Source organism: Zingiber officinale, chromosome 7A (genome assembly GCF_018446385.1).
Source record: "Zingiber officinale cultivar Zhangliang chromosome 7A, Zo_v1.1, whole genome shotgun sequence".
Taxonomy (NCBI): Eukaryota; Viridiplantae; Streptophyta; class Magnoliopsida; order Zingiberales; family Zingiberaceae; genus Zingiber; species Zingiber officinale.
The window spans coordinates 21,064,539-21,090,141 of record NC_055998.1 but is presented as its reverse complement, the minus strand read 5'-3'; the positions used below and the strand labels follow the sequence as shown (position 1 = coordinate 21,090,141).

At 36.3% G+C, this 25,603-nt stretch overlaps 1 protein-coding gene and 1 long non-coding RNA gene across 3 annotated transcripts; one reads left to right on the top strand and one right to left on the bottom strand.

Moving 5' to 3' along the window:
• Nucleotides 1–220: 220 nt before the first annotated feature.
• LOC122001131 lies at nucleotides 221–9,825 on the top strand. Its single transcript, XR_006117281.1, has 2 exons — nucleotides 221–470; nucleotides 9,562–9,825. It is a non-coding gene; the product is annotated as an uncharacterized LOC122001131 (long non-coding RNA).
• A 3,792-nt stretch (nucleotides 9,826–13,617) lies between these two features.
• On the bottom strand, nucleotides 13,618–22,807 carry LOC122001127 (probable LRR receptor-like serine/threonine-protein kinase At1g53440). 2 transcript variants are annotated; one of them, XM_042555714.1, is made up of 24 exons: nucleotides 22,550–22,807; nucleotides 21,311–21,488; nucleotides 21,138–21,209; nucleotides 20,961–21,029; nucleotides 20,061–20,132; nucleotides 19,896–19,967; nucleotides 19,694–19,765; nucleotides 19,473–19,544; nucleotides 19,314–19,385; nucleotides 19,158–19,229; nucleotides 18,997–19,068; nucleotides 18,776–18,850; nucleotides 18,617–18,682; nucleotides 18,468–18,530; nucleotides 18,339–18,377; nucleotides 18,174–18,223; nucleotides 17,706–18,070; nucleotides 17,371–17,563; nucleotides 17,157–17,294; nucleotides 16,646–16,764; nucleotides 16,365–16,575; nucleotides 15,999–16,236; nucleotides 14,889–15,039; nucleotides 13,618–14,148 (listed from the first exon to the last, which is right to left on the bottom strand). In XM_042555714.1, the coding sequence occupies exons 1-24, from the start codon at nucleotides 22,701–22,703 to the stop codon at nucleotides 13,795–13,797; spliced, it is 3,039 nt and encodes a 1,012-aa protein (XP_042411648.1). In that variant the 5' UTR covers nucleotides 22,704–22,807; the 3' UTR covers nucleotides 13,618–13,794. The 2 variants fall into 2 exon arrangements, with proteins under 2 accessions (XP_042411648.1, XP_042411649.1); XM_042555715.1 differs by lacking the exons at nucleotides 20,961–21,029; nucleotides 21,138–21,209; nucleotides 21,311–21,488 and having other exon boundaries at nucleotides 22,550–22,806.
• Between the last annotated feature and the right edge of the window lie 2,796 nt (nucleotides 22,808–25,603).

Sequence of the window (25,603 nt, the reverse complement as noted above, 5' to 3'; positions counted from 1 at the left end):
AGTTAGGAATGTTTAAAATACATCAAAATAAAAGTTGCAAAAAAATGGACGAGCCGAAGCTCGACCCGACGATCTCCGACTCAGCCAGGCCTTTACTTGTCCAGGCTGACCAAGTGAGCAAGCGATTGTTTTCTTGAAGAAAACTGAAACCAATAGTAGTTAAGCGATATTTTAGAAATCGAAAATAAACTTTGGTACAAAAGGAAAGTTAAGTGAGGAATAGGTATTATTTTCTCCCGATCGGGTTTTTCTTCTCCTCACACGCAACGTCGTTCTTCTCTCGGGCGGAAACACGAAGGAGCTAGGGTTTTCCCTCCCTCAGGTGGCCGGCGAAGGTTTTTCCGGCCGATCTTCACTCAACCATGACCCTCTCGTCGTGGAGAGCACGCGGACCCGAAGGAGACGCCGAGACCTTCACCTCTCTGAACCCTAGAAGCCCTTCTTCTCGGTTGTAAGTCCAAGAAATCAATGTAAGTCGCTACTCACCTGCAGTAGGATAGTTCTGGATTCCTTTTGTTTTCGAATTTTTCTATGAAGATTTTGGATTAGGGCTTGTTGCCGTAAGTTTCATTAAGGAAACGATTTCTTTTGGTTTCCTGCCGTGCCATAGAACAGGAGGAGTTGTTACTTTTGGCTTTTGGATTTGGTTGTAGAGAATTGTGATATTAGGGATTATTAGAATAGATTCAAGATTTCATTTTTTTTTCTTGCAAATCTGTTGAAGTATGTTTAGAGATTTTGGTTGCCTTACAAAGGTTTAAACTGTGAAATTGTGTACATAGGTCTTGCTATAAAATTTACAGCGAGTTTAACTTAAGCTTATGCAAAGAAAAGGGGCACGAGTAGCTTCTTTAGGGTTGCTGTGCAATTTGGCTATTTAGCTGAACATGGGAAAGCATAGACTTGTTGGTTAGCTTGTAGTTCTCTTCATGTTGTTACCTTGTTAGATTGGATTAAAGGGTTGGGTTCAGTTACCTTAATGCATGCATCCTTATCATTTGATTTGGAGCTGCTGTTTGGCTTGTCTTTACTATCGGATGGGCACGAACAGCTCCATTTGGAGCTTAGAACAACCACATTCCTTTTGCATTTCTGCAGGCATGAACCGGGCCATTTGGAGCTTACAGTTAGGTTTAGTCTTTGGTAATTGTAGTAGTGCAGTTTTTTTTAGTAGCAGTGCAGAAACTTAGAATTGCTTGAATATCTAATTATTTTTCTTTACATTTTAGTTTCTGATACTTTCTTGTCTTCCTTGTCAAACACAAATAGGACATTTCTCCTTCCTTAAGCAATTCAAGTAGAATTTTCTTGCTAGACATTGGACAGGAATGGCCTTTAAGATGAGAATGTAGAATTAATGTTTGTCTTTTATCTTTAGCAATTAATTAGACATGTACAGCTAAGTATTAAGCATTTCATATTTGCTTTGCATTAGACATTTAGTTTTTCCTCATGTGGCAGTAGGCGTGCACAACAGATGAAGCAAATGCAGAATTTTAGATTTCCCTTAAGCATCTAGGTTTGGTTAAGCTCAAAGTGCAGTTTTGATAGCAGTAGTAATTACCTCATCCTTATGCTTTGATTTGCTGGAAGTAATTTAGAATGTGTAGGCTCGTTAAGTGTATGTTATCTTTACGTAGAAATTTCTGATAGTAGCAGCATCTTTTCCTCATGCTTTGCCTTGTTGGACACAGCTTAGAAGTGTAGACCTATTAAGTGCAGATTTTTACAAGTAATGTATGCAGATTTTTTATAAGTATAACATTGCAGTTTTTGCTTAAGGAATTTTATAATTTTATGAAACCCGAACAGTCTTATGGTCTAATGGTGGCTGCATCATGCTTACTTTAGATAGTTTCCTATTGTAGATGGAATTGTTTTTACATTCATAGCATGCTTACGTAGTGATAATGGACTTCTTGTACATCATGTTTAAAAAGACTGTATTTCCTCTTTACTTTCATAGCAAGTATTGATAATTGTGTTTATTCTGTGAAACTCTAGAATTTTCATGCATGTAGGGTTCTATTAAACTCTTTTAGGGGTTATGAGTGATTATAAGTAAGAAAAGATCAAGGTCTTAAATTGATCCTAAATTCCAGAAGTTTAGGATTAAAAGCACACTAAGTGTTTGAATAAATGCCAAGACATTTTGTTATAAGAGAATTAAAGAATAACAAGTATAAGGAAGTTATAGTTAAAAAGAAAATAAGTATTTTACTTTTTAAGGGCATGTACCGGACACAAGGTCCATTGGGTGGACTCCTAGATCGCCCCTAGGCACAAGATCGCTTAGAAGTACCTTAGTAGTTTCGGGATTAGCTACCTCGACTCATATTAAGGATACACGCAAATTGGTACAATGTCGGGCCCAAGAGAAGTTGATTATTATTTTAAAGTAATAAATTATAAGTTTTGAAACAAATGAAACAAGCTTCACTAATGTTTAGAGTTAGCAAGTTTAGCTTCTTTTAATTCGAAGCATTCAGTGTTAGTTTTGTTTGTTTCCTAATTAGTTATTTAGCATGATTAGCTTTATCTTCCAGCATGCAGTTTTATCCTTGGGTAGCATGATTAGCTATTAGAATTACATGAGTAGATTCCTTAGCTTTTCTTTGCTATTAATTTGACATGAGCAGTTATGTTTATGCTTTACTTTCTTTTAGAGCATATAGTTTCTAGTTCTTTCTGTATACATGCATATTCGTGTTTTTGTGAGTTAGATAGCGCTTACTAAGTAAATTTTGCTTATAGATTGCATTTCCTCTTATTGCAGATAAAAGAAAGGAAAGGATATAGCAAGGGAGGCGACAGGGTGGTGCGGATGGTGTGTGATGCCAGGACTGTGGGAGAGAACTGGGAAGTTTTGGCGTTTTCGTGTTTAGTGGATAAGAAGTAATTGAGTTGTACTTTATAGTTGATGTCATTGAGACTGTGTTTTATATTTTATGTTCCTATTGAGTTATTTGTGTTTTAGTTTGCATGCTGTGATGAGTTTCTATGTAATAGGTAGATATTATAGTTTTTGTCACTTGTTAAACTGCGTGGGTGTTTGATATATGTTACAGCCGCCTGTGGCTGTGTATTATTTGCATGTATTGATGAATTTGGTCACTGGTACAGGGGAGATTTTGCCGAAATTTTTCGGTAAGGACTCCTCGTGGTTTCGATCATACCGGTTAAGTAGAGTTAGTAGTTTGGTAACGGTCACCTTTGGAGAGTAGTAGTAGTAGTAAGAAGGGTGATCGTTACAGTTGGTATCAGAGCAGTTCCCATTCTCCAGCATCACACATCAGCACCAGCTTTGCCGTCTTCAAGTAAGAATGTATTTAAGTTTTTCCTTTTATGCTTTCTTTATTATTTACAGTATAGAGTATTTGCTTATATGCGCTTTAGTAAGATAGAAGTTTTGGTTCTCTTTTATCCATATACCTAAGTTTGTTTAGAAAGGATAGAGAATATGCCAAGTCTTTTTCTTTGCATAATTAGATGACAAGAAAAGGACGTCCTCGTACTGTTCATACTGAGAACCAAGATCAGGAGAATGAAGTGCTTAGATCAACTGAGCCCAATCTCTCTGAAGTTGTTGCCCAACTCTAGAGACAAGTAGTAGAGCAGCAACAAGTGATTGCCAATTTGATGGCCAATTAGCAGCCAGTTCCTCCCACTCCTCCAACCATCAATGTGGATACTCCAGTGGTGACTGAAGTTCCACCAGCTGCCCTGGAAGTCGTCACAACACCTAGAAGACAAGAAGCATACCTGATACGGTGGCTGAAGTTGAAGCCAGAAAGTTTCTCAAGTACGACTGAGCCCTGGGATGCTCAGGCTTGGTTCAAGACACTAGAGTGCACCATGGAGCTTCTTGACTGGCCAGAAGTCGAGAAGGTCATGTGTGCCTCTTTCTGCCTATCAGGAAATGCTCGTATGTGGTGGGAGAGAGAGAGTTAAGAGCAAGAGAGTAGTCAATCAGATGAGCTAGACTGACTCCGAGAAAGAGTTTCACGAAGAATTATTCCGCCAACGGATCACCAATAATCATTATGAAGAGTTTATAGGATTCAGAAGGTGAACCATCCTTTGAGTTCACGGGAGTACCAAAGAGGAAGACCCAGAAATTCCTCTCCTCCCTAACAGCTCATCAGATGTTAGCTAAAGGATGTACTGATTTTCTTGCGTACATTGTGAATACAGAAGAACAAGAAAGACCCAAGCAGGAAGATGTTCGGGTAGTCTGCGAGTATCTAGAGGTATTTCTAGAAGAGCTACCTGGACTATCTCCCAACAGAGAAGTAGAGTTTGAGATTGAACTCGTTCCTGGTACCGGTCCAATTTCAAAAGCTCCGTATCGCATGTCTCCAGCAGAGCTGAAAGAGTTACAAGATCAACTTCAGGAGTTGCTTGACAAAGGCTTCATCCGCCCTAGTCATTCTCCATGGGGAGCTCCTGTGTTGTTTGTCAAGAAGAAGGACAGATCTATGCGGATGCGCATAGATTATAGGGCTCTGAATCAGGTGACCATCAAGAATAAGTATCCACTGCACAGAATCGACGACTTATTTGATCAGTTGAGAGGGGCAACAGTGTTCTCCAAGATAGACCTGCGCTCTGGATACCATCAGTTAAAAGTGAAGGAAAGTGATATACCCAGAACAGCTTTCAGGACCAGATATGGACACTATGAGTTCGTAGTCATGCCTTTTGGTGTGACTAATGCACCTGCAGTCTTCATGTACTTGATGAACAGAGTGTTCAGAGAATACCTTGACAAGTTTGTCATTGTGTTCATAGATGACATCCTAGTCTATTCCAGAACCTCAGAGGAGCATGACACACACTTGAGGATAGTACTGCAGACTCTTCAGCAAAAGAAACTTTATGCTAAGTTCTCAAAGTGCGAGTTCTGGTTAGAGCAGGTGGCGTTTTTAGGCCACATTATTTCTAGAGAAGGCATCCAAGTAGATCCAGCCAAAATAGAAGCGGTCAACAACTGGAGCAGACCCAAGAACGCCAAGGAGATCAGAAGCTTCCTTGGTTTAGCTGGGTACTATAGGAAATTCGTGGAGGACTTTTCCAGGATAGCTTCTCCACTAACGGCCTTAACCAGGAAGAACAAGAAGTTTGAATGGTCAGACAAATGTGAGCAGAGTTTCCAAGAGCTCAAGAAGAGACTGACCAGTGCTCCTATTCTGACAGTTCCAGAAAGTGACAAGAGTTTTGACATCTACAGTGATGCTTCTAGATGGGCCTAGGAGTTGTACTCATGCAAGAAGGAAAAGTTATAGCTTATGCTTCCAGACAACTCAAAGATTATGAAAAGAACTACCCCACTCATGATCTTGAGCTGACAGCTGTGGTCTTTGCACTAAAACTCTGGCGACATTATTTGTATGGCGTTCAGTGCAGAATCTTCATAGACCATCAGAGTCTTAAGTACTTCTTCACTCAGAATGACTTAAATATGAGACAGCGTAGGTGGCTAGAGTTGGTCAAAGACTATGACTGTAAAATCCTCTACCACCCAGGCAAAGCTAATAAAGTGGCAGATGTATTAAGTAGAAAATCCAGTGCATCCCTGATGTCTTTGTCATCATTAGCCCTACCACTGCAGAAGGAGTTGTCAGACTTTGGAATGGAAATTATTTACGGGCAACTCTCTGCATTGACTTTAGAGTCAACCCTGCTTGAGGATATACAGAGAAAGTAAAGTGAAGACCCAGATATCCAGAGGATCAAGCAAGAGATACAGAAAGAAGAAAATTCAGAGTTTCGAGTATTAGACAGTGAAATTCTTTATCAGGGGAGCCGCCTTTGTGTCCCCAATGATGAAGAGCTGAGAAAGAAAATTTTAGAGGAAGCTCATAGTACACCTTACTCCATGCATCCTAGTTCTACCAAGATGTACCAAGACGTGAAACAGAGGTTCTAGTGGTCTGGACTCAAAAGAGATGTAGCTAAATATGTCAGTACCTGTCTGACATGTCAGAGAGTCAAAGCAGAGCACCAGAGACCAGGAGGAGTTCTACAGCCTCTTCCAATACCAGAGTGGAAGTGGGAAGACATATCCATGGACTTCATAACAGGTCTCCCAAGAACCACAAATGGATATGATGCGATATGGGTGATAGTAGACAGATTAACCAAGTCTGCTCATTTTCTAACCATCAAGGTGTCCCACTCTATAGAGCAGTTGGCACAGTTATATGTTAAGGAGGTGATCAGACTTCACGGAGTTCCTAAATCTATTGTTTCTGATAGAGATGGACGCTTCACCTCAGACTTTTGGGAGTGTGTTCAGAATGCACTAGGCACCAAACTCAAGTTCAGCACAACCTTCCATCCTCAGACTGATGAACAGATGAGCGAGTAAATTAGATTTTAGAAGATATACTCAGAGCTTGTGCACTAGATTTCAAGGGAAGTTGGTGCAAGTATCTATGTTTAGCTGAGTTTGCCTACAACAATAGCTATCAGGCCACCATCAAGATGGCACCTTATGAGGCGTTGTATGGTAGGAAGTGCAGATCACCCATTTGCTGGCAAGAAGCAAGTGAAAGAAAAGAAATGGAAGTGGAACTAGGCATTCAGACAGAGCTGATAGATGAGACTACTCAGGTTATTCAGAAGATCAGACAGAGAATTGAGACTGCCCAGAGTAGACAGAAGAGTTATGCTGACATACGCCGAAGGCCACTTGAATTCCAAGTAGGGGATTCAGTCTTTCTCAAGGTTGCTCCTATGAAGGGAGTGATGAGATTTGGCAAGAAGGGCAAATTAAGTCCTCGTTATGTAGGATACCTGATCACAAAAAGGATTGGGAAAGTAGTTTACAAGCTAGACTTACCACATGACATGTCAGCGATACATAACGTATTTCATGTCTCCATGCTAAAGAAGTGTCTCCACGACCCTAACCAAGTGATTCAGCCTCAATCAGTGCAGATCCAAGAGGATCTTAGCTACGAGAGCATACCTACACAGATAGTGGACAGAGAAGTCAAGAGACTAAGAAACAAAGAAGTGCCACTAGTGAATGTCATCTAGCAGAATCAGAAGCACGAGAAAGTCACTTGGGAGCGTGAGGACAGTATGAGACAGAAATATCCAGAGTTGTTCTAAGTTCGAGGACGAACTTTTTATAAGGTATGGGAAATTGTAACAACCCAACTTTCTCTATTTCAAATTCTAAATGTTCTTAAAAATATTTGGAAGTACTTTTAAAATATTCTAGAGATTTTTAGAAATTTTTAGAGTATTTTTATGTAATTTTTGGAGGTCGTTTGATATTTTTACTAAATGAAAGAAGTTTTGACAAAAAAAAAATTGTCAAAGCCGAGATTCAAACCATGGACCTCGGACCAGAACCGAACCTTAACCGAAACCAGCCAGCCAACTAGTCTGCGACCCTTTTTGTGAAAATATATGGAATGAAATATATATAAGCAGTAGTTAGGATTGTTTAAAATAGATCGAAATAAAAGTTGCAGAAAAATGGCCGAGTCAAAGCTCGACCCGGCGATCTCCGACTCAGCCAGGCCTTTACTTGTCCAGGCTGACCAAGTGAGCAAGCAATTGTTTTCTTGAAGAAAATCGAAACCAATAGTAGTTAAGCGATATTTTAGAAACCGAAAATAAACTTTGGTACAAAAGGAAAGTTAAGTGAGGAATAGGTTTTATTTTCTCCCGATCGGGTTTTTCTTCTCCTCACACGCGACGTCGTTCTTCTCTCGGGTGGAAACACGAAGGAGCTAGGGTTTTCCCTCCCTCAGGCGGCCGGCGAAGGTTTTTCCGGCCGATCTTCACTCAACCATGACCCTCTCGTGCAGTTTTGGAGCTAGGGGTTCTCCCAATCCGGTTTGCATTTCTGCAGGCATGAACCGGGCCATTTGGAGCTTACAGTTAGGTTTAGTTCTTTGGTAATTGTAGTAGTGCAGTTTTTTTTAGTAGCAGTGCAGAAACTTAGAATTGCTTGAATATCTAATTATTTTTCTTTACATTTCAGTTTCTGATACTTTCTTGTCTTCCTTGTCAAACACAAATAGGACATTTCTCCTTCCTTAAGCAATTCAAGTAGAATTTTCTTGCTAGACATTGGACAGGAATAACCTTTAAGATGAGAATGTAGAATTAATGTTTGTCTTTTATCTTTAGCAATTAATTAGACATGTACAGCTAAGTATTAAGCATTTCAGATTTGTTTTGCATTAGACATTTAGTTTTTCCTCGTGTGGCAGTAGGCGTGCACAACAGATGAAGCAAATGCAGAATTTTAGATTTCCCTTAAGCATCTAGGTTTGGTTAAGCTCATAGTGCAGTTTTGATAGCAGCAGTAATTACCTCATCCTTATGCTTTGATTTGCTGGAAGTAATTTAGAATGTGTAGGTTCGTTAAGTGTATGTTCTAATATATTGTTATCTTTACGTAGAAATTTCTGATAGTAGCAGCATCTTTTCCTCATGCTTTGCCTTGTTGGACACAGCTTAGAAGTGTAGACCTATTAAGTGTAGATTTTTACAAGTAATGTATGCAGATTTTTGATAAGTATAACATTGCAGTTTTTGCTTAAGGAATTTTATAATTTTATGAAATCCGAACAGTCCTATGGTCTAATGGTGGCTGCAGCATGCTTACTTTAGATAGTTTCCTATTGTAGATGGAATTGTTTTTACATTTATAGCATGCTTACGTAGTGATAATGGACTTCTTGTACAGCATGTTTAAAAAGACTGTATTTCCTCTTTACTTTCACAGCAAGTATTGATAATTGTGTTTATTCTGTGAAACTCTAGAATTTTCATGCATGTAGGGTTCTATTAAACTCTTTTAGGGGTTATGAGTGATTATAAGTAAGAAAAGACCAAGGTCTTAAATTGATCCTAAATTCCAGAAGTTTAGGATTAAAAGCACACTAAGTGTTTGAATAAATGCCAAGGCATTTTGTTATAAGAGAATTAAAGAATAACAAGTATAAGGAAGTTATAGTTAAAAAGAAAATAAGTATTTTAATTTTTAAGGGCATGTGCCGGACACAAGGTCCATTGGGTGGGCTCCTAGATCGCCCCTAGGCACAAGATCGCCTAGAAGTATCTTAGTAGTTTCGGGATTAGCTACCTCGACTCATATTAAGGATGCGCACAAATTGGTACAATGTCGGGCCCAAGTGAAGTTGATTATTATTTTAAAGTAATAAAGTATAAGTTTTGAAACAAATGAAACAAGCTTCACTAATGTTTAGAGTTAGCAAGTTTAGCTTCTTTTAATTCGAAGCATGCAATGTTAGTTTTGTTTGTTTCCTGATTAGTTATTTAGCATGATTAGCTTTATCTTCCAACATGCAATTTTATCCTTGTGTAGCATGATTAGCTATTAGAATTACATGAGTAGATTCCTTAGCTTTTCTTTGCTATTAGTTTGACATGAGCAGTTATGTTTATGCTTTACTTTCTTTTAGAGCATATAGTTTCTAGTTCTTTCTATATACATGCATATTTGTGTTTTTGTGAGTTAGATAGCGCTTACTAAGTAAATTTGCTTATAGATTGCATTTCCTCTTATTGCAGATAAAGGAAAGGAAAGGATATAGCAAAGGAGGCGACAAGGTGGTGCGGTTGGTGTATGATGCCAGGACTGTGGGAGAGAACTGAGAAGTTTTGGCGTTTTCGTGTTTAGTGGATAAGAAGTAATTGAGTTGTACTTTATAGTTGATGTCATTGAGACTGTATTTTATATTCTATGTTCCTATTGAATTATTTGTGTTTTAGTTTGCATGCTATGATGAGTTTCTATGTAATAGGTAGATATTATAGTTTTTGTCACTTGTTAAACTGCGTGGGTGTTTGATATATGTTACAGCCGTCTGTGGCTGTGTATTATTTGCATGTATTGATGAATTTGGTCACTGGTACAGGGGAGATTTTGTCGAAATTTTTCGGTAAGGACTCCTCGTGGTTTCGATCATACCGGTTAAGTAGAGTTAATAGTTCAGTAACGGTTACCTTTAGAGAGTAGTAGTAGTAGTAAGAAGGATGGTCATTACAGTTCCTTCGCCCGGGGCTTCCAATGAGACTTGTGCTGGAATGGTTAATTTATCTCTACTTCTTCCAAGGACATTTCTCCTAGAATAAACCAAAGGTTCAAGAATATTTCAATTTTTTTTCCATTCGAAGTATTTCCTTTTCTGATAGATCAATTTCATGGTTGACAATTATGGGTTCGGACTCCCCATTATTTTCATTTTGAGATTTTGGAGGCTGGTCAATAACCAAATTTAGAAGAGTTCTAGTTATCTCCCAAAAATTTGGTTCCCTTAGATTCTCCCCCTGAATCAAATTTTTGGTAAAATATGGTATGGTTTCCATGAAAGTGACATCCATTGTTACAAAGAACCATTTTTTTAGAGGATTAAAGAATTTGTAGCCTTTGCGATTTGCAGCATAGCTTATAAAAACACATTTTTCTGCCCTAGGATCTAATTTTGATCATGATCTCTTAGGTATGTGTATATAAGCGGTGCAACCAAATACTTTAAGGGGTAAATCAGAATTGATGCGAGATTCAGGGAAGTACTTTTTCAGACATTGCAACGGAGTGATGTATTTTAAAACTCTAGTAGGCATCCTATTAATCAAATAAGTTGCTGTTAGAATTGCATCTCCCCACAAGTACTTTGGAATATTCATGTAAAACATTATGGCCCTAACAACTTCAAGTAGGTGCCTATTTTTTTTTTTTCAGAGACTCCATTTTGTTCTGGAGTATCAGGATAGGTTGATTGATGTAAGATGCCTTTTTATCTTAAAAAAAATTCTACAGATTGATTGAAATATTCTGTGCCATTATCTGTTCTCAAAATGCTTATTTTTGTTTGAAATTGGTTTTCAATCAAATTGTAGAATTCTTTAAAAATTTATCAACCTCATTTTTGTTTCTCATCAAAAATACCCAATAGAGTCGAGTATGACCATCGGTAAAGCTTACAAACCATTTTTGTCCCGATGATGTAGTTACCTTTGAGGGTCCCCACACATCACTGTGGAATAAGTAAAAAGGTTTTGATTCAAGGTAAGATCTAGAGACATATGTTTTATAAGGACTTTTTGCAAGAATACAACTTTCGCATTGAAAATCTAAGGGGTTCATATTTTTAAACAAATCAGGGAATAAATGTTTCATATATGAAAAACTAGGGTGGCCCAAATGGCAATGCCAAATCATTATTTAATCATAACTATAAAGAGAACTAATACTACTATGTCCTTGAACAATTTCCTTACTAGGTAAAATGTCCTCAAAGTAGTAAAGACCATTCACCATTTTAGCATTGCCAATCGTCTTCCCCGAGCTCCGATCCTGAAAGGTACAATGAGAGTCACAAAAAACTACACGACGGTTAGAGTCCTTGGATAATTTACTGACTGAAAGAAGATTACATGTAAGTTTAGGTACATAGAGAACAGACTTAAGATCTATATTCTCAGAAATTTGGACTGAACCTTTTCCGGCAATAGGTGAAAATCTTCCATCTGCAATCTTAACCTTTTTATTTCCAGGATAGGGTGAGTATAATTTTAACAATTTTAAGGAATTGGTCATATGATCAGATGCTCCAGAATCAATTATCCATGGAGCAGAAATTCCGAAACCACACGAAAAGGCAATTATTTCGTTACCTGTATGCGCCACAGAAACATTAGGAGTATTGGATGATGGGTTTGAAGTTAACAATGCTAGAAGTTGCTCCAGATGCTCTTTTGTGATGGTGTCGACAGTAGTCATTACCTCATTTACAGTGGGAAAGATACGTCCATTTTTCTCCCCTGATTTGCCTTTAAAGTTGGCGGGTTTGCCATGAATTTTCCAGTAGGTTTCTCGGGTGTGACGTGACTTGTTGCAAAAGTCGCACCACAGAACTGACTTTTCTTCTGGTTTACATAGATTGGCAGTGCCTCTTCGTATGTTTGAGCCTGTAGAGGTAAGGGCAGAACCTTCAATGATAGTTGTAGGTCCTTTCTTGCTAAGCATAACATTCCTCCGGCTCTCCTCCCTTCTAACTTCGGAGAAGACTTCACCAAGGGATGGTAGTGGTCTCCTACCAATGATTCTTCCTCTTACCTCATTGAACTCAATATTGAGGCTAGCCAAAAATTTGAAGATATGAGTGGAAGGAAAAGAACCGGTCACCAAGTATTTCAACTCCTTGAAGAGGATCTGGCAGGACCTTGATCTCTTTGATGCATATGAGTGGAAGAATGTTGAAGATATGACTGTCTTCCACTGTTTTCTTGTGGTACTGTCCATCTTCAACATTCTTCCACTCATATGCATCAAAGAGATCAAGGTCCTGCCAGATCCTCTTCAAGGAGTTGAAATACTTGGTGACCGGTTCTTCTCCTTGCCGCAATTCACCAAGTTTGAGAGTCAACTCAAAGATTTGGGGCTGATTTCCCAAATCAGAGTACATCTGATTTATGTTTTCGCATAATTCATATGCCGTAGAGAAACACATATAATTTGCGCTAATCTCCTCTTCCATGGAATTTACGAGTCATGTCATTACCATGGAATTTTCGGCATCCCATGTAGCATACATTAGGTCTTTTTCCGATGGAGTTTTCTTTTCACCCGTTAAATAGTCCATCATTCCTCGGCCCCGAATATACATTCTCACTGATTACGACCATCGTAAGAAGTTGTCGTCATTCAGCTTGATGGTGGTTATCTGGGCAGAATGCGAGGAGGACTGAGGAATGGTGCTGGATTCGCTGGAGTGTTCAGACATGATTTTGGCTTAAGGCACAAAGAAATTTCTGGACAGGGAAGGATGACTCTGATACCAACTTGAAAGAGATGACTTGAGGAAATAATAATCTCTTCTATTGAGATTGTATTTATAATAATTTACAGTATAATTACAGCTCAATAATTTACAGCATAATCACTGATTTAGACAAACAATTAAAAATAATTAAAACTTGCTAAGAATAACGAAAACTTGCTAAAAATAATCAAGACAGCTGGCTGGCATAATTTGCACCTCAGAGCTTTCCTAAATAATCTATATTCTCGACAACTATATCACTTCCGATTTATTATGTGGACCGATAAAAAAACTTTTATGTTACCATTCCGATCGCCTCTAAGATCAACTGAGTCATAACAACTGGACCACCTGGGTTTTAAAAAAAACAATCATTTTGTTTATTATGGCATTTCTAGTTTTTTACTTATCATTCAATCTCATTTCATTTTGTTGCCAAACACAACTTAAAAATAAAACTCGGTGCAACTCTCAGAATGGTGCTTTCCATGAAAGACATGAAGAGTGTATAATTGTTCTACAATTCTTCAATATTAGGTGCAAACAGTCTTTCAATACTAATACATTTGTTTTGCTATACGAATATAATAAAATGAGACACCTAATATAAAAGAAAATGCACCTAAATACCTTTCCTTGAGAGCACAAAAAGCATTTTGAACTAAATGAATAAGTACTAAATCTCAATGGAGAAAGGTAATATCTGAATCACGCATATAGCAACAACACGAATATAACATCATCCTCAAGCTAGGTCTTTACGAGGTCATCATTACCATGGTGTTTTTCCGCGATGCCAACATAATCCACAACTTAAAGATTGGACCCTAAAAAACAGAACTTTCAGACTGAACTTAGAAAATACACACTTCAAATTTCAAGTTGCAAACTTAATCCTAATAGAACAGTTTGTGTGCATACAAAAATACAATTATAAAGGCCATACTTTGTCCCCATAAGTGCGGAAATTTCTTCACTATGAAGACAGCGCACTCTCTCCTTTATCAATCTGTTCAGAGAGGGAGGAATCAGGCCATGGCCAGTCTGAAGAATTGGTTTCTGCTTGGTTAGTATCGGCTAGCTTCTCAAAGGCCTTGAACCTTAAATCTGCACAATCGGAGATTGACCTCTGTACGGTAAGAAGCTCTATGGGGGTCTTCCCTTCAAGCATGCTGACCACTGAAGTCATATTTGGCCTGAGAGTGGGAGATATGTTGGTGCAAAGAAGAGCCAACTTCAACATCTGCAAGGCTTCATCCCTGGAGAAATTAGAACCGAGAGCAGGATCAACGAGTTCAAGCAGCTTTCCCTTCTCATGGCAAACATAAGCCTATTTTCCATAAATAAAAAAGTTTACCAGTTAGTGTTTATTAGAACCAAAAACTGCCATGTTGAAACAGTTAGGAGGTTAGAAGTAGAGCATATGATCAAGCAATTTAAGAGGTTACACGAATATTAAAGACTAGTTCGTTGGTTAAATATAGTGGCTTAGCTCAAAGATTGTATGAACTGAATTGCCTCGAACTGCAATAACATAAATGCATAGGAGCATAAGCAAAATTTGTGCTAACAACAGAATGCAGAGTGAAAGTATTCTGTTCTAGACAATTGATTCTCTAATAATAAATTCTCACTGCCAAAATCAAAATAAGCATAAGAAAGCTGAAGAAAAAAAACTAGTTGCTTTGTGCCGCAAAATGTGTGAACAAATTAAGATCCATTTTTCTTGTTTCAGTGGATAACCCATTTTCTTTGAATGGAAGAATGTCATTGCTAAAACAATCTTACCCGGCATGCTTTATTACATGCTCTACTAATACACTGTCTTGGGTCATTATGAATTGCTTAATGATGGCAGAATTACGTATCACAAGTTCAGAGAAGAAAAGTTGAGAAATAGTTTCAGATGCTAATGCCTTGACAAGTTGAACCATAGGTGTGGGCATATCATATGATAGTGGCTTTACAAATTAAATCACTGGTCGAAATGCATTTTAAAAGTTGCACCAGCACGTTTCAGATGTCATTACAGATAATTAGACAACATATCTTAAGAGTTCTTATACTCACCCAGTCAAGAAGATAGACACAATCTTCTTCTGGCCTATACTTTGTGTTGCTCTTTCCACTGATAACTTCCAGTGTTACAACTCCAAAGCTGTAAACATCAGCTTTGTCAGTCAAGTAACCTCTCATCGCATATTCAGGAGCCATGTATCCGCTGCATGAACAAATTCATTGTTTATAAGTTAATAAAGCAAGCAGTATCATCTAGAATACCAGCTAAAGGTATGTCCTTTGTTCTATTTTGGATAATGTATTGTAGTTTGTTAGAATATATAGTAAACAGACATTGATAAATAGGATTTATTTGCTTAGTTTCTCTTCCAATATCAACTCCTTGTCATGATAGTTGAATATTGAATCCTAATCTATCTTTATTTTATCATAATCCAACAGAATTCGTCACTTCATCTTCACAAACTTCAGTATCCTGCAATGGCTTCAGTTTGGGGGAGTTAAGAAGGATACAACTCTTTTTAAGATCAGATCAAGTCAATCAAAGACTCTGAATTCAGAGATTCTCACCAACGTCAATGTAAGGCATTGTAATCCCAAATTTTTGCAATTGTTGTGCCCATGCTGCATTTTGTCAGTACTGTCGAGGATCTTATAGTTTTGTTTGTTTATTGACAATGCATTATATTTCTCACAAACATTGATTAAATCTGAGTATATGGACTCCTACGGCCTTGGATTTCACATCAGTCAGAAAATCTTGATCCAGATTGTACAAAATGGTTTTGACTCAACAACACATCAAATTTATGTAAGTTGAAAAGACTTTATTACCTCAAATTGTCCTAGTCCTTTGCAGGTTTAAGCTTAAATAATGTAAGTTACAATCAATTTCCAAATTAGCAATGCTCCTCTTGGGGGCATAGTCTTCTCAGATTGGGGTATCCATCCTTAGAGCCTGCTACTCTAAATAAAGTAAAAGGAGAGAAGAAGAATACAGGGACATTATGAAGCTGATGGTACAAATTTACAATATGCCTCCTTTGTTTCTCGGTCAAATAGTGAAAACAGGACAGTTGGACCACCAAAATCAATCATTAAGCTGTTTATATACTGGAAAAGAATTACGACATGGTTATGAAACAGTAAGGAGATACTTACTAAGTGCCAGCTACTCTAGTGCTAATGTGGGTATTTTCTTGTTCATCAAGTTTTGCCAAGCCAAAATCTGCGATTTTTGCATTGAGATCCTTGTCAAGCAAAATATTTGTTGTCTTGATGTCTCGGTGAACAATCTTCAACCTTGATTCCTCATGAAGATATGCTAAACCTCTTGCTATTCCTAGGCAAATCTTCTGCCTGATTTTCCAGTCCAATTTCAATCTATATTTTTCAGGACCTAGAATAAGACAACTAACATAAACTTGTATAGCATATCTAGAAAGAAAGAGGGGAAAAAAGAGAATAAAAGACACTGGTAACTTTTTAAGTTCTTGTAGTAGGAAATAGGGACAGAGAAGCACTAACCAAGCAGAGCTCTAGCAAGACTATTATTTTCCATATACTCGTAAATAAGCAATAACTGGTTTCCTTCAGTACAACATCCATAGAGCTTCACGAGATTTGGGTGATGCAAGGCAGATATAACACCTATTTCATTAAGGAATTCACGATTCCCTTGTTTAGACTTTGAAGAAAGTTGCTTGACAGCAATTGCCAAACCATCTGGTAATAAACCCTGAGAAATGGAGCAAAAAGGTAGTATAATGAAGCTGCCAAAGCTAAAACTTTTCCAATGCATATTTTACCTTGTAAACTGGACCAAATCCTCCTTCACCTATCTTATTTGACAGATCAAAATTTCTGGTGGCAGCTTTGATACACTTTAAACTGAATTGCCAAGTTTGCAGTTCCATTCCTTTGAGCTCTGCAAGTATCATGCCAATGTTCTGAATAGATAACTTAGGAGCTTGAAGTTAAAATATTTCCTTTAATATAGTAAATCAGCTAAGCATCTACTTCAACCGAAACCATAGTTACAAGTGGAATATGAATGCACAGAGATAAAGTTACAACTACACTGTCAAATAAAGGTCAATGGTTTCAGAAAATAGGAAATATTTTCCAACTGCATCTACTACAACGCTACAACATTTCATAAGAAAAACCATATTAGATCTCTACCAACCACATGGGTGATGGAATCATTCAAAAACAAGACATAGGTAGTGATTAAAGACCAAGTAATTTCCCCTCCTGGGGCAGATACGAACATTTACAGAAAGCAGAAAGAAAGTACTCCAGAATCTTTTTCCTTACCATCATTCTTGGAATCTCTCCTCCAGAAATACCAGAGGATAAGGCACAAACTCAGTAGAAACACCAGACAAGCACTAGCAACAATGGCCAGAATAGTTCCAACAGTTAGCTTCTTATGATTTGTAGGAATCTTGAAATCTTAAAAAGAAACAAAGATTAGAGCATTGACTTTCATACAATGAAGAATAATAAGAACAAACCTCCAGAGACTTACCTGGCGTAACAGAAATTGCTGATATAAGAGGCCCATATACACCTCTATTTGGAACAGAGTTTGTGCCTTTCCCAGCCCAATAGAAATGAATTTCCAAAGTTCCATCTATTATTACAGTAATGTATTTAATTATTTCCCTGCCAGTCCCATTAGCTTCCTTGGCTATATCAAAGTCTTGCAGAACTTTTACACCCTGTGAATTGACATAATTGTTATATCTTCACTTAAAATTGACAATGAAAAAGTAAGAAGACATGGTTGGAAAGAGAAAATTTGAAGTATGAACTAGTGATGAGAGATTCTAAATTAACTGGAGATATGATTAAACAAGTCACCTGGATTGACACGTCAAACATGCGCCTCCCATTGCTGCTATATGTTTCATCATCAGTAAACTCTATCTCCGCAAAATGCAGACCAATGGTATACTTCCCTTTGTACATGCAAAAAGCATAGTACTTAAGAGAAAGTGGACTAAGCCTAGCAGTCATGTACAACTCTGGTATATTTAATGATGTTTTATTTGCAACTATGTAATGTGGTCTCTCATTGTCAATAAAATCTCCTGTGGAGCTATAAGCCCATTTCCCGTTATCAGAAGGAAAATAGTTGGACGCACCCAAGTCTATTGTGTCATCTTCATACTCATTGCCATCAATAATCACCTTACCACCACCGCAGTTTATAAAAAAATTGTAATCTGTGAGAAGCACAAAAATTAATGAACATTGCTTCTGCTTGGATATCTTCATGAACTTGACAGTTAAAAAACAAAAAATATATTATCAACTTATGATACTCACTTCTAGCTTCACTAGAACATGGTAAGTTTCTCTGTAAGCATGATTTTATGCTATCAAAAGGAATGAAATCAGTGCAATTCTCTTTTATAAATCTGAAGTGATAACTGAATAACTAACCATGCCACAAGTAAAGAAATAAGAAGAAAAGGATACAAACAGACATACTTTTTAGAATTTGTTGATGAATAGCTTGATGCAAGATTACTACAAGAATTAAAGTCAATATTAGACAAGGCATAAATGTTATCAGAATGTAAGCCAACTTTGAGGTTATTCAGATCATGGATTACTAACACTGTGCCTTGCTGACAAACAGAGGGTGCAGGTAGTCCCGTAAAAGAGTTGTAGGATATATCACTGTGTAACATGAACCCACTAGATTATGAATATATAATGTAATATTGCTGATATCCAACATTATATTGCAGAAGCAAGTTCCTTACAATTGGCGAGTGCTCGTTAAGATCCAACTGGGTATTGTTCCAGTGAACTTGTTATTTGTAAGGTACCTACACAAAAAAGATACAACCACACAATAACTATGAGAATGGAGGCATTTTATACACTCATCCTGCAAATACAGACAATGACTGGTTGCTTACATTTTATTTAGAGTCCGTGTTAGCCCTTCATAACTTGCTGGAATTGAACCCGACAAGTTGTTAAAGCTTAAATCCCTGTTGCAAAACATAAGAAAAATGCCATTGTAATCTGACTAGGTGAATAAATCTTAATAATGCAACTTTGCAGAAGAAGCTTGCAAGCTTTCCCTCAAAAGAAGAAAAAGCTAAAACTTATCAAATGAATCTCTTAACATGCTTACAAGGTATTTAGAGTGCTCATTTCTGCAATATATTCAGGAAGTTCCCCAGATATCGATAAGTTTCTCAAGACCCTGTATCATAGCAGTAACCAGCAGGTAAATGGTTTGGGTCAAATGTAAACAAAATCAACTTTTGCTCCTTTTCCATATTTGAGACTCACAATTTTAGCATTTTTTTCATATTATGCAATGGAGGGAAAGTACCAATTCCTCCTTTCAAGTCGCTCACCCTTCTGCAAATTAAAGAAAGCTAGATGATTAAAAGTTAAGACTAAAAGACAAAACTTGTTTCAGAGAAGTGGATTAAATTCTCTTACAGCTCCTTCAAATTCATCAAAGTTGAAAAACTGAGAGGAAAAGGTCCCTCCATAAATGTACCTTGCATATCTCTGTAGCAAAGTGTAATTTTGATTACAATGGCTGAATGAACTTGCAAGTATAAGAATATCAGAAAATAAATGAGCAGTAATAAATACAGTCTCTCAAGCTGTGTCCAATTCCCAATGAATCTTGGAATTTTCCCAGATATTGGATTGCCATCAATCAAACTACAAAATATTAGACATGCTTAAGTGCCCATTTCTTCTTTCAATCATAATTTAGACACATAATACTATGCAATAGCCATTTATTGGCTGTAATAAACACAAGAGACCATCTTAACTTGCAAATATTGAAAATGTTTTGTGAGACATACAAATATGTGAGGTTTTGAAGGTTCCCAAGCGAATCTGGCAACTCCCCAGTTAGATAGTTCCCATTGGCAAGTCTATAAGGAAAGAAATGAGTTGAATAATTTAAACAAACCCAGGTTTACTAGGGAGTTTTAATTATAAAGTTGAGCTTGAGGACGTTCTATGGCATAGGTTGTGTATTAACATATATTGACAAAGACTTACAAGCGTCGTAAATTGGTGAGTTTTCCAAGTTCGGCAGGTATGGATCCTTCCAATTGATTACCTTCAATTACCCTGTTTGTGAGATAAAGTTCCATGATGACTAAGAACTCTATGAGAAACAAAAACCCAGATAGTAGTTATTTTAGATGGAAGCAAGAATGTCACAATTCTTCAAGGGTGATCATGCCTCCCAGCTCCTTAGGAATTGTACCAGAAACCCTATTTCCAAGGAGGGACCTGCACAATGAGATAATGATCACAAATTTCATATCTTCAGATCATTGTCACCCTATAAATTTCTGAAGAAAAAAATATCTAGATCATTTGACGTGAAAATATTACTCATAACACAACCAATAAGCTAAGATATGTAATCTAATTATGAAAATTTGAAATCCTCTCCTACAAGTGTTAGTAATCTAATTTTGTCCCCAAAAAAAGTATTTAAAATAAAATTTCAGCTTTCGTCCTCTCCTCTCCACTGGCATACTTACTCTCTTTCTCTATAGAAGATAGGAAGGATGAAAAAAGGTGGCCGTGAACAAGGACAAGAAAGGACACTGAGAAAGTGAAAAGAAAATTGGTTTAAGCAGTGTTTCAGGGAATAAGCTAGTAAGCTGTGATATTCATGGAATAACCTAGCAATAAGTGGGTAAGTCAAAAGACTCAAAACCATGCAATTAAGTACGGGTCTTCAATGGGAGCACTAGCTAATATCTGGAAAGAGTGGTGGAAGTGATGGTGGTGGTAGGATGAGATACCAAATGGGAAAAGATTATCTCTTAGTGGAAACCTTAAAAGCGAGTTCATAGATGACAATGAGAGACAAGAAATGGTAATGATTTCTTTAAGATTTTTATTCTACTTAAAAAATAAATACTCAAAGAAAATAATTTCTTGCAATATTATTTTTGAATAAAATATTTATATCGAAGATTATAATACTATGAAGTAATGCACGGACAAGTTTTCTCATAAAATGGTTTCCGAATAGAGCATTTACATAGAAGGTTATATGAAGAAACACAAAAAAGAAAAAAAATGAACTGGAAGGATGTAAATTACAGGTGGACAAGAGGAAGAGATGCCCAAGCTGCCGGAATAGTTCCATTGAGATAATTCCACGTTAAATCACTGCTCGAAGAGTGACAATAGGATAAGTTAGACACATTTCCAGAAGTAACTGCAACAGTTCGTAACTTGTTTTGATTCACTAGTAACAGGATGTCACTTTAGGCTTACATATCTGTTAAGAAGGTCAGATTGGCAAACTCCTCTGGAAGAATGCCAGTTAAGTCCTGGCTCATAAGTTTGCTACACTCAAAAAGAAAACAAGCATGCATCTGTTTAAGTGATTGGAAAAATATCAAGAAGGAACATCACTCTGTAATGTATTTTTATTTAACTAAGCCTACATGCTGGTAACATGGCAAATATTGGAGGTTGAATTGCAGTTTCCACATGTCACATTATTAGCAAAATGAGGCATGTTACTTGGGGGCTGAACCCTCCATCCATTAGTTCCAGTACATGGATCCACAGAAAAGTCCCACTCCTTTTTCAACTTGGATCCGATCACACGCAATGCTGCAACTGTATCCGAAAATATATAGCACATATTAGAAGTCAAATTCTACTTATGAGTTAGTGACGAAACTATGGCAAATTTTTGTAATTCTTTTCATTCCATAGAAACCACCACTCAGAAGAATGCATACTCTGGTACATTCTCTTGCATGCCTTGGCAACTAAAATTAAACACACAGTCTTCAAGAAAAACAATTCCTTTTGTATGTATATTAGTTACACATACAATTATCCTTTGGGATGTATATAGTTAATTACTTATGAAAAAATGATGCATTCATTGTTAAACTGTGAAATTGTGGTACCAAGGAAGGCAAAACCTCCACAAGAATATGTATTGTGCATTTTTTTTCATGGAGGTTGCTCAGAATGTATATCTCTTCTGAATTGGTCAAAATTATTTTTTTAAAAAAAAATCGTCTAAATTATAGTGGAATGGAAGGCAAAGATTATGCACAGTTCAATCGGAGACATTGAGTTTTCACATCAATCACTGAAGTTAGCATTTAATAGTTAGTATTAAGGAAAAACATCAATTTGACTATGTTAGAATTTCCATTGACTAACAATAGGGAATTTTAATTGGATACTTTGTAATTGACCATTGCCAGTACAGCCGCTCCCACCAATGAGATCAACGACTCTCTTTCAGAATACAGCCTAGATTAAGAATGGTCGATTTTGGTAGTATATGCTTGGTATAATCCTAAGTCGTTAGTATAAAAACTATGTGTTCATTTCTCTCTGTTCGTAGTTCCGTTTACACTTCTGAATCTTGCAAAAGAGACTCTTTTCGAAAGGAAAGGGCCACGAAGACAAACTTATCTCAAAGAAAACATCTTTATTCACTAAAAAGAGTAAAAATGGGGTAAACCCTTTACCGGAAGTAAATAATAAAACGAGAAGAAAGATTAGAAGGTATCACTGTATCAGTTCAGAGGTCCCGGTTCCAATTTGAGCAATTCATAGCTAAAGAAGCAACTGGTAAAAAAGGAAAGCATATGCTGTCATACAACCGCAAGCTCTTCCATTTCAGATCGAAAGGGCAAGGGAGAAACACGGCGAACCTTCCTCCGGTGGCAGCCTCTGCGCGTCGCAGCCGAGATCCAAGCAGAACAGCAGTAGCAAAACAAGCGCAAGAGGAAGATGCTTGAGCAAATGCATGCTGCGGGTTTCGTTCATCTCCAGTCGCGTCGCTGCCCCCTCGCTTCCACAGATCATTACAAAATAAAGACGACTGAACGAGCCACAGATCTAAGACGACTGAACGAGCCACAGATCATTACAAAATAAAGAAAGATAGCAACATATCTTGGGGAGAGACAGAGACAAACCGAAGCTTTCATGGGCAGTCGAAATAGATATTTTAATTAAAAATTTTAACTTTTTATCAAATTTTAAAATTATTAAATCACATAATCAAATCAATTTTCACCGTTACTATTCCTTGTCGACCCTTACTTTGAATTGATTAATTTCTTTTAAACAATAATCTATTAATATTAAAAAAAATCGCTACTTTTATTATATTAAATCAAAATAATATTTAAAATCATCCTATAATTAAAAAAATGAGATGAACTCATTGAAATTATTTCACATCATTCCAAATTTTTTAATCTCTCAATCGATTTTGACTAAATGAAGTTAAAAAATTTCAGTTAAAATTAATTGATGGATTTAAAAATTTAAATTAATATGAAATTATGTCCATCTAGTTCTATGATTATATATTTATTTTTAGTGATGGATTCAGGAATTTAAACATGGAAGGATGATTACGATCTGAGTTGAACATAATTAATTTTTACACGAAACAAGAGACGGTATCTTCCATCTTTATCAATGGAATCTCATAATACTACATATTACATCATCGACAAGGAATGACGACCGTCGATGTCGCCCCCTTGGATCCGTCCTTACCTATCCTTAAATATTAATTTAATTATTATATTAAAAGTAATAACTTTTTAATATGAATTAATCTTTCTTGAAAAAATTAATTGAGTAGACTACTATACCGTAACAGACGACTGGAAACGGTAACAAGTCTTAAAAGAATATTAGAGACATACATTAGGATATGTCATTTAGATATTTTTAAAAAATTTTACTTGTTTTCATAAAAAATTGATAAAATTTTTAATACTAAAAATATGAGTTAAGATCCGATCGAACAAATTAAATAATATCTCAAAGATATAATTAATATTATGAGAATGTCATAATCCTCCGATCCGTGAGAAAAATATTAGAAGACATTATTTTTTAATAAAGGATCTCAACTACTAAAAACTACAGATTAAAAATGCTTTGTTAGCTAGCTGATGATGTGATGTGGATTATTAAATAATAATAAAAATAATGAGGTGATGCAGGTGGATGGGTTTTAAATTTTTTTTTTTTTTTAAGATATTGCTGATCCAGTATGGTCGATTATATAATAAAATGCAGACTGATAAATTATGAGTAGTATTTTATCCTACCGAACGAGAGGGATGGGTTTCTTTTGAGAGAGTGCCACATGAGAGGGATGGGTTTCAACTTCGAAATTGAACTCGGTCGGCTCTTAAAGTTGAATTTTTTATTGAAAATAAAATAAAAAATATTTTTACCTCTTAAAAGTTATTTTCTTTCTAGAAAATAATTATTAAGCTTATAAAATACGACGTAAGTCATTCAGAGACTCAAGTCATAATATGATAGCAACCTAACTTTGATTCAAAGTGGCGGCTACCTAACTATTAATGACTTGATAATATAATAGAATTTGACAATTGACTCATATAATGTCATACTAAATTCTAGCTTAGAACCTATAATTATATAATATAATTGTTTTTTATTGCTTAGCATTTCGTAATAACTTCTTTTTAAGCAACGTTTACGCACCTAAGAATCAAAGTGTTTTTTTTTCACTAATATAACTTATTCAATCAACAAAGGGTCGAAAAGACTTGCATTGGGCCATAAGCACTTGGTATTTACAGCTACATGCATGCTTTTTCTTCAAGCACTCCGGAGCCAGAATGGTTGATCTACTTGAGTTAATCTCGGATTGATTTACTCGGTAATTAAAAATCCCTTTTTTTTCTTTCTCAACTTTTTTTTTTGAGGAATAAAACAAATATAGAATAATTATTTTTAATAATTTTATATTTATATAAATTATCGATTAATAATAGAAATATTAAATATGACATACAATTATAATAATAATAATCGTGAATATAATAAATTTAAAAATATTATATTTTGCTTTCGATATTTGATTATGATGTCAAATATGATAAATCTCGATTGATTGAAATCAATTCGAGATTATTTTTCATAATTGCTTTCTTGTCCAAATATTGAATTTAATTGCTAACTTGGTATAACATTGTCTAAATAATGGTTTGATCGATATATCAGTAATTTGATCTTCTATAGAGATGTAAGAAATCGAAAGTCGCTGAATTGCTACACGTTCGCGAACAAAATGAAAGTTAATCTCCACGTGCTTGGTACGAGCTTGGAAGACTGGATTTGTCGTAAGATAAGTTACTCCTATATTATCACACCAGATTTTGGGCATAACAGTTTGGGAAAAATGTAATTCCGAAAGAAGATATTGTAGTCAAATAATTTTGGATATTACATTAGCAATAGCTTTGTATTCAGCTTCAGTATTTGAGCAAGAAACTGTAGGTTGCTTCTTTGAGAGCCAAGAAATAAGATTTCATCCAAGAAATATTGCATATCCACTAGTTGAACGTCTCTCTTCAGGAGATCCGGCTTAATCTACATCACTGTAGACATTCAACTCTAGTGAGGACTGACGATATAAAAGAATGTCATGTAAAATTATGCCTTTAAGATAACGAATAATTCTCTTAACACTTTCCCAATGATACTCAGTGGGAGAATGCATAAATTGACAGACACAATTAACTATGAAAACAATGTCAGGTCGTGTAATAGTGACATATTATAGAACACCAATAATACTAAGATAGATCTAGGGGTTAGTCATTAAAGGAGAAGAAGAAGGAGCATTAAAACCTCCTTCAATGATTGGTGTAGAGATAGGACACACACCATTCATTTTAGCTTGTTGAAGAAGTTTAGTGATATAT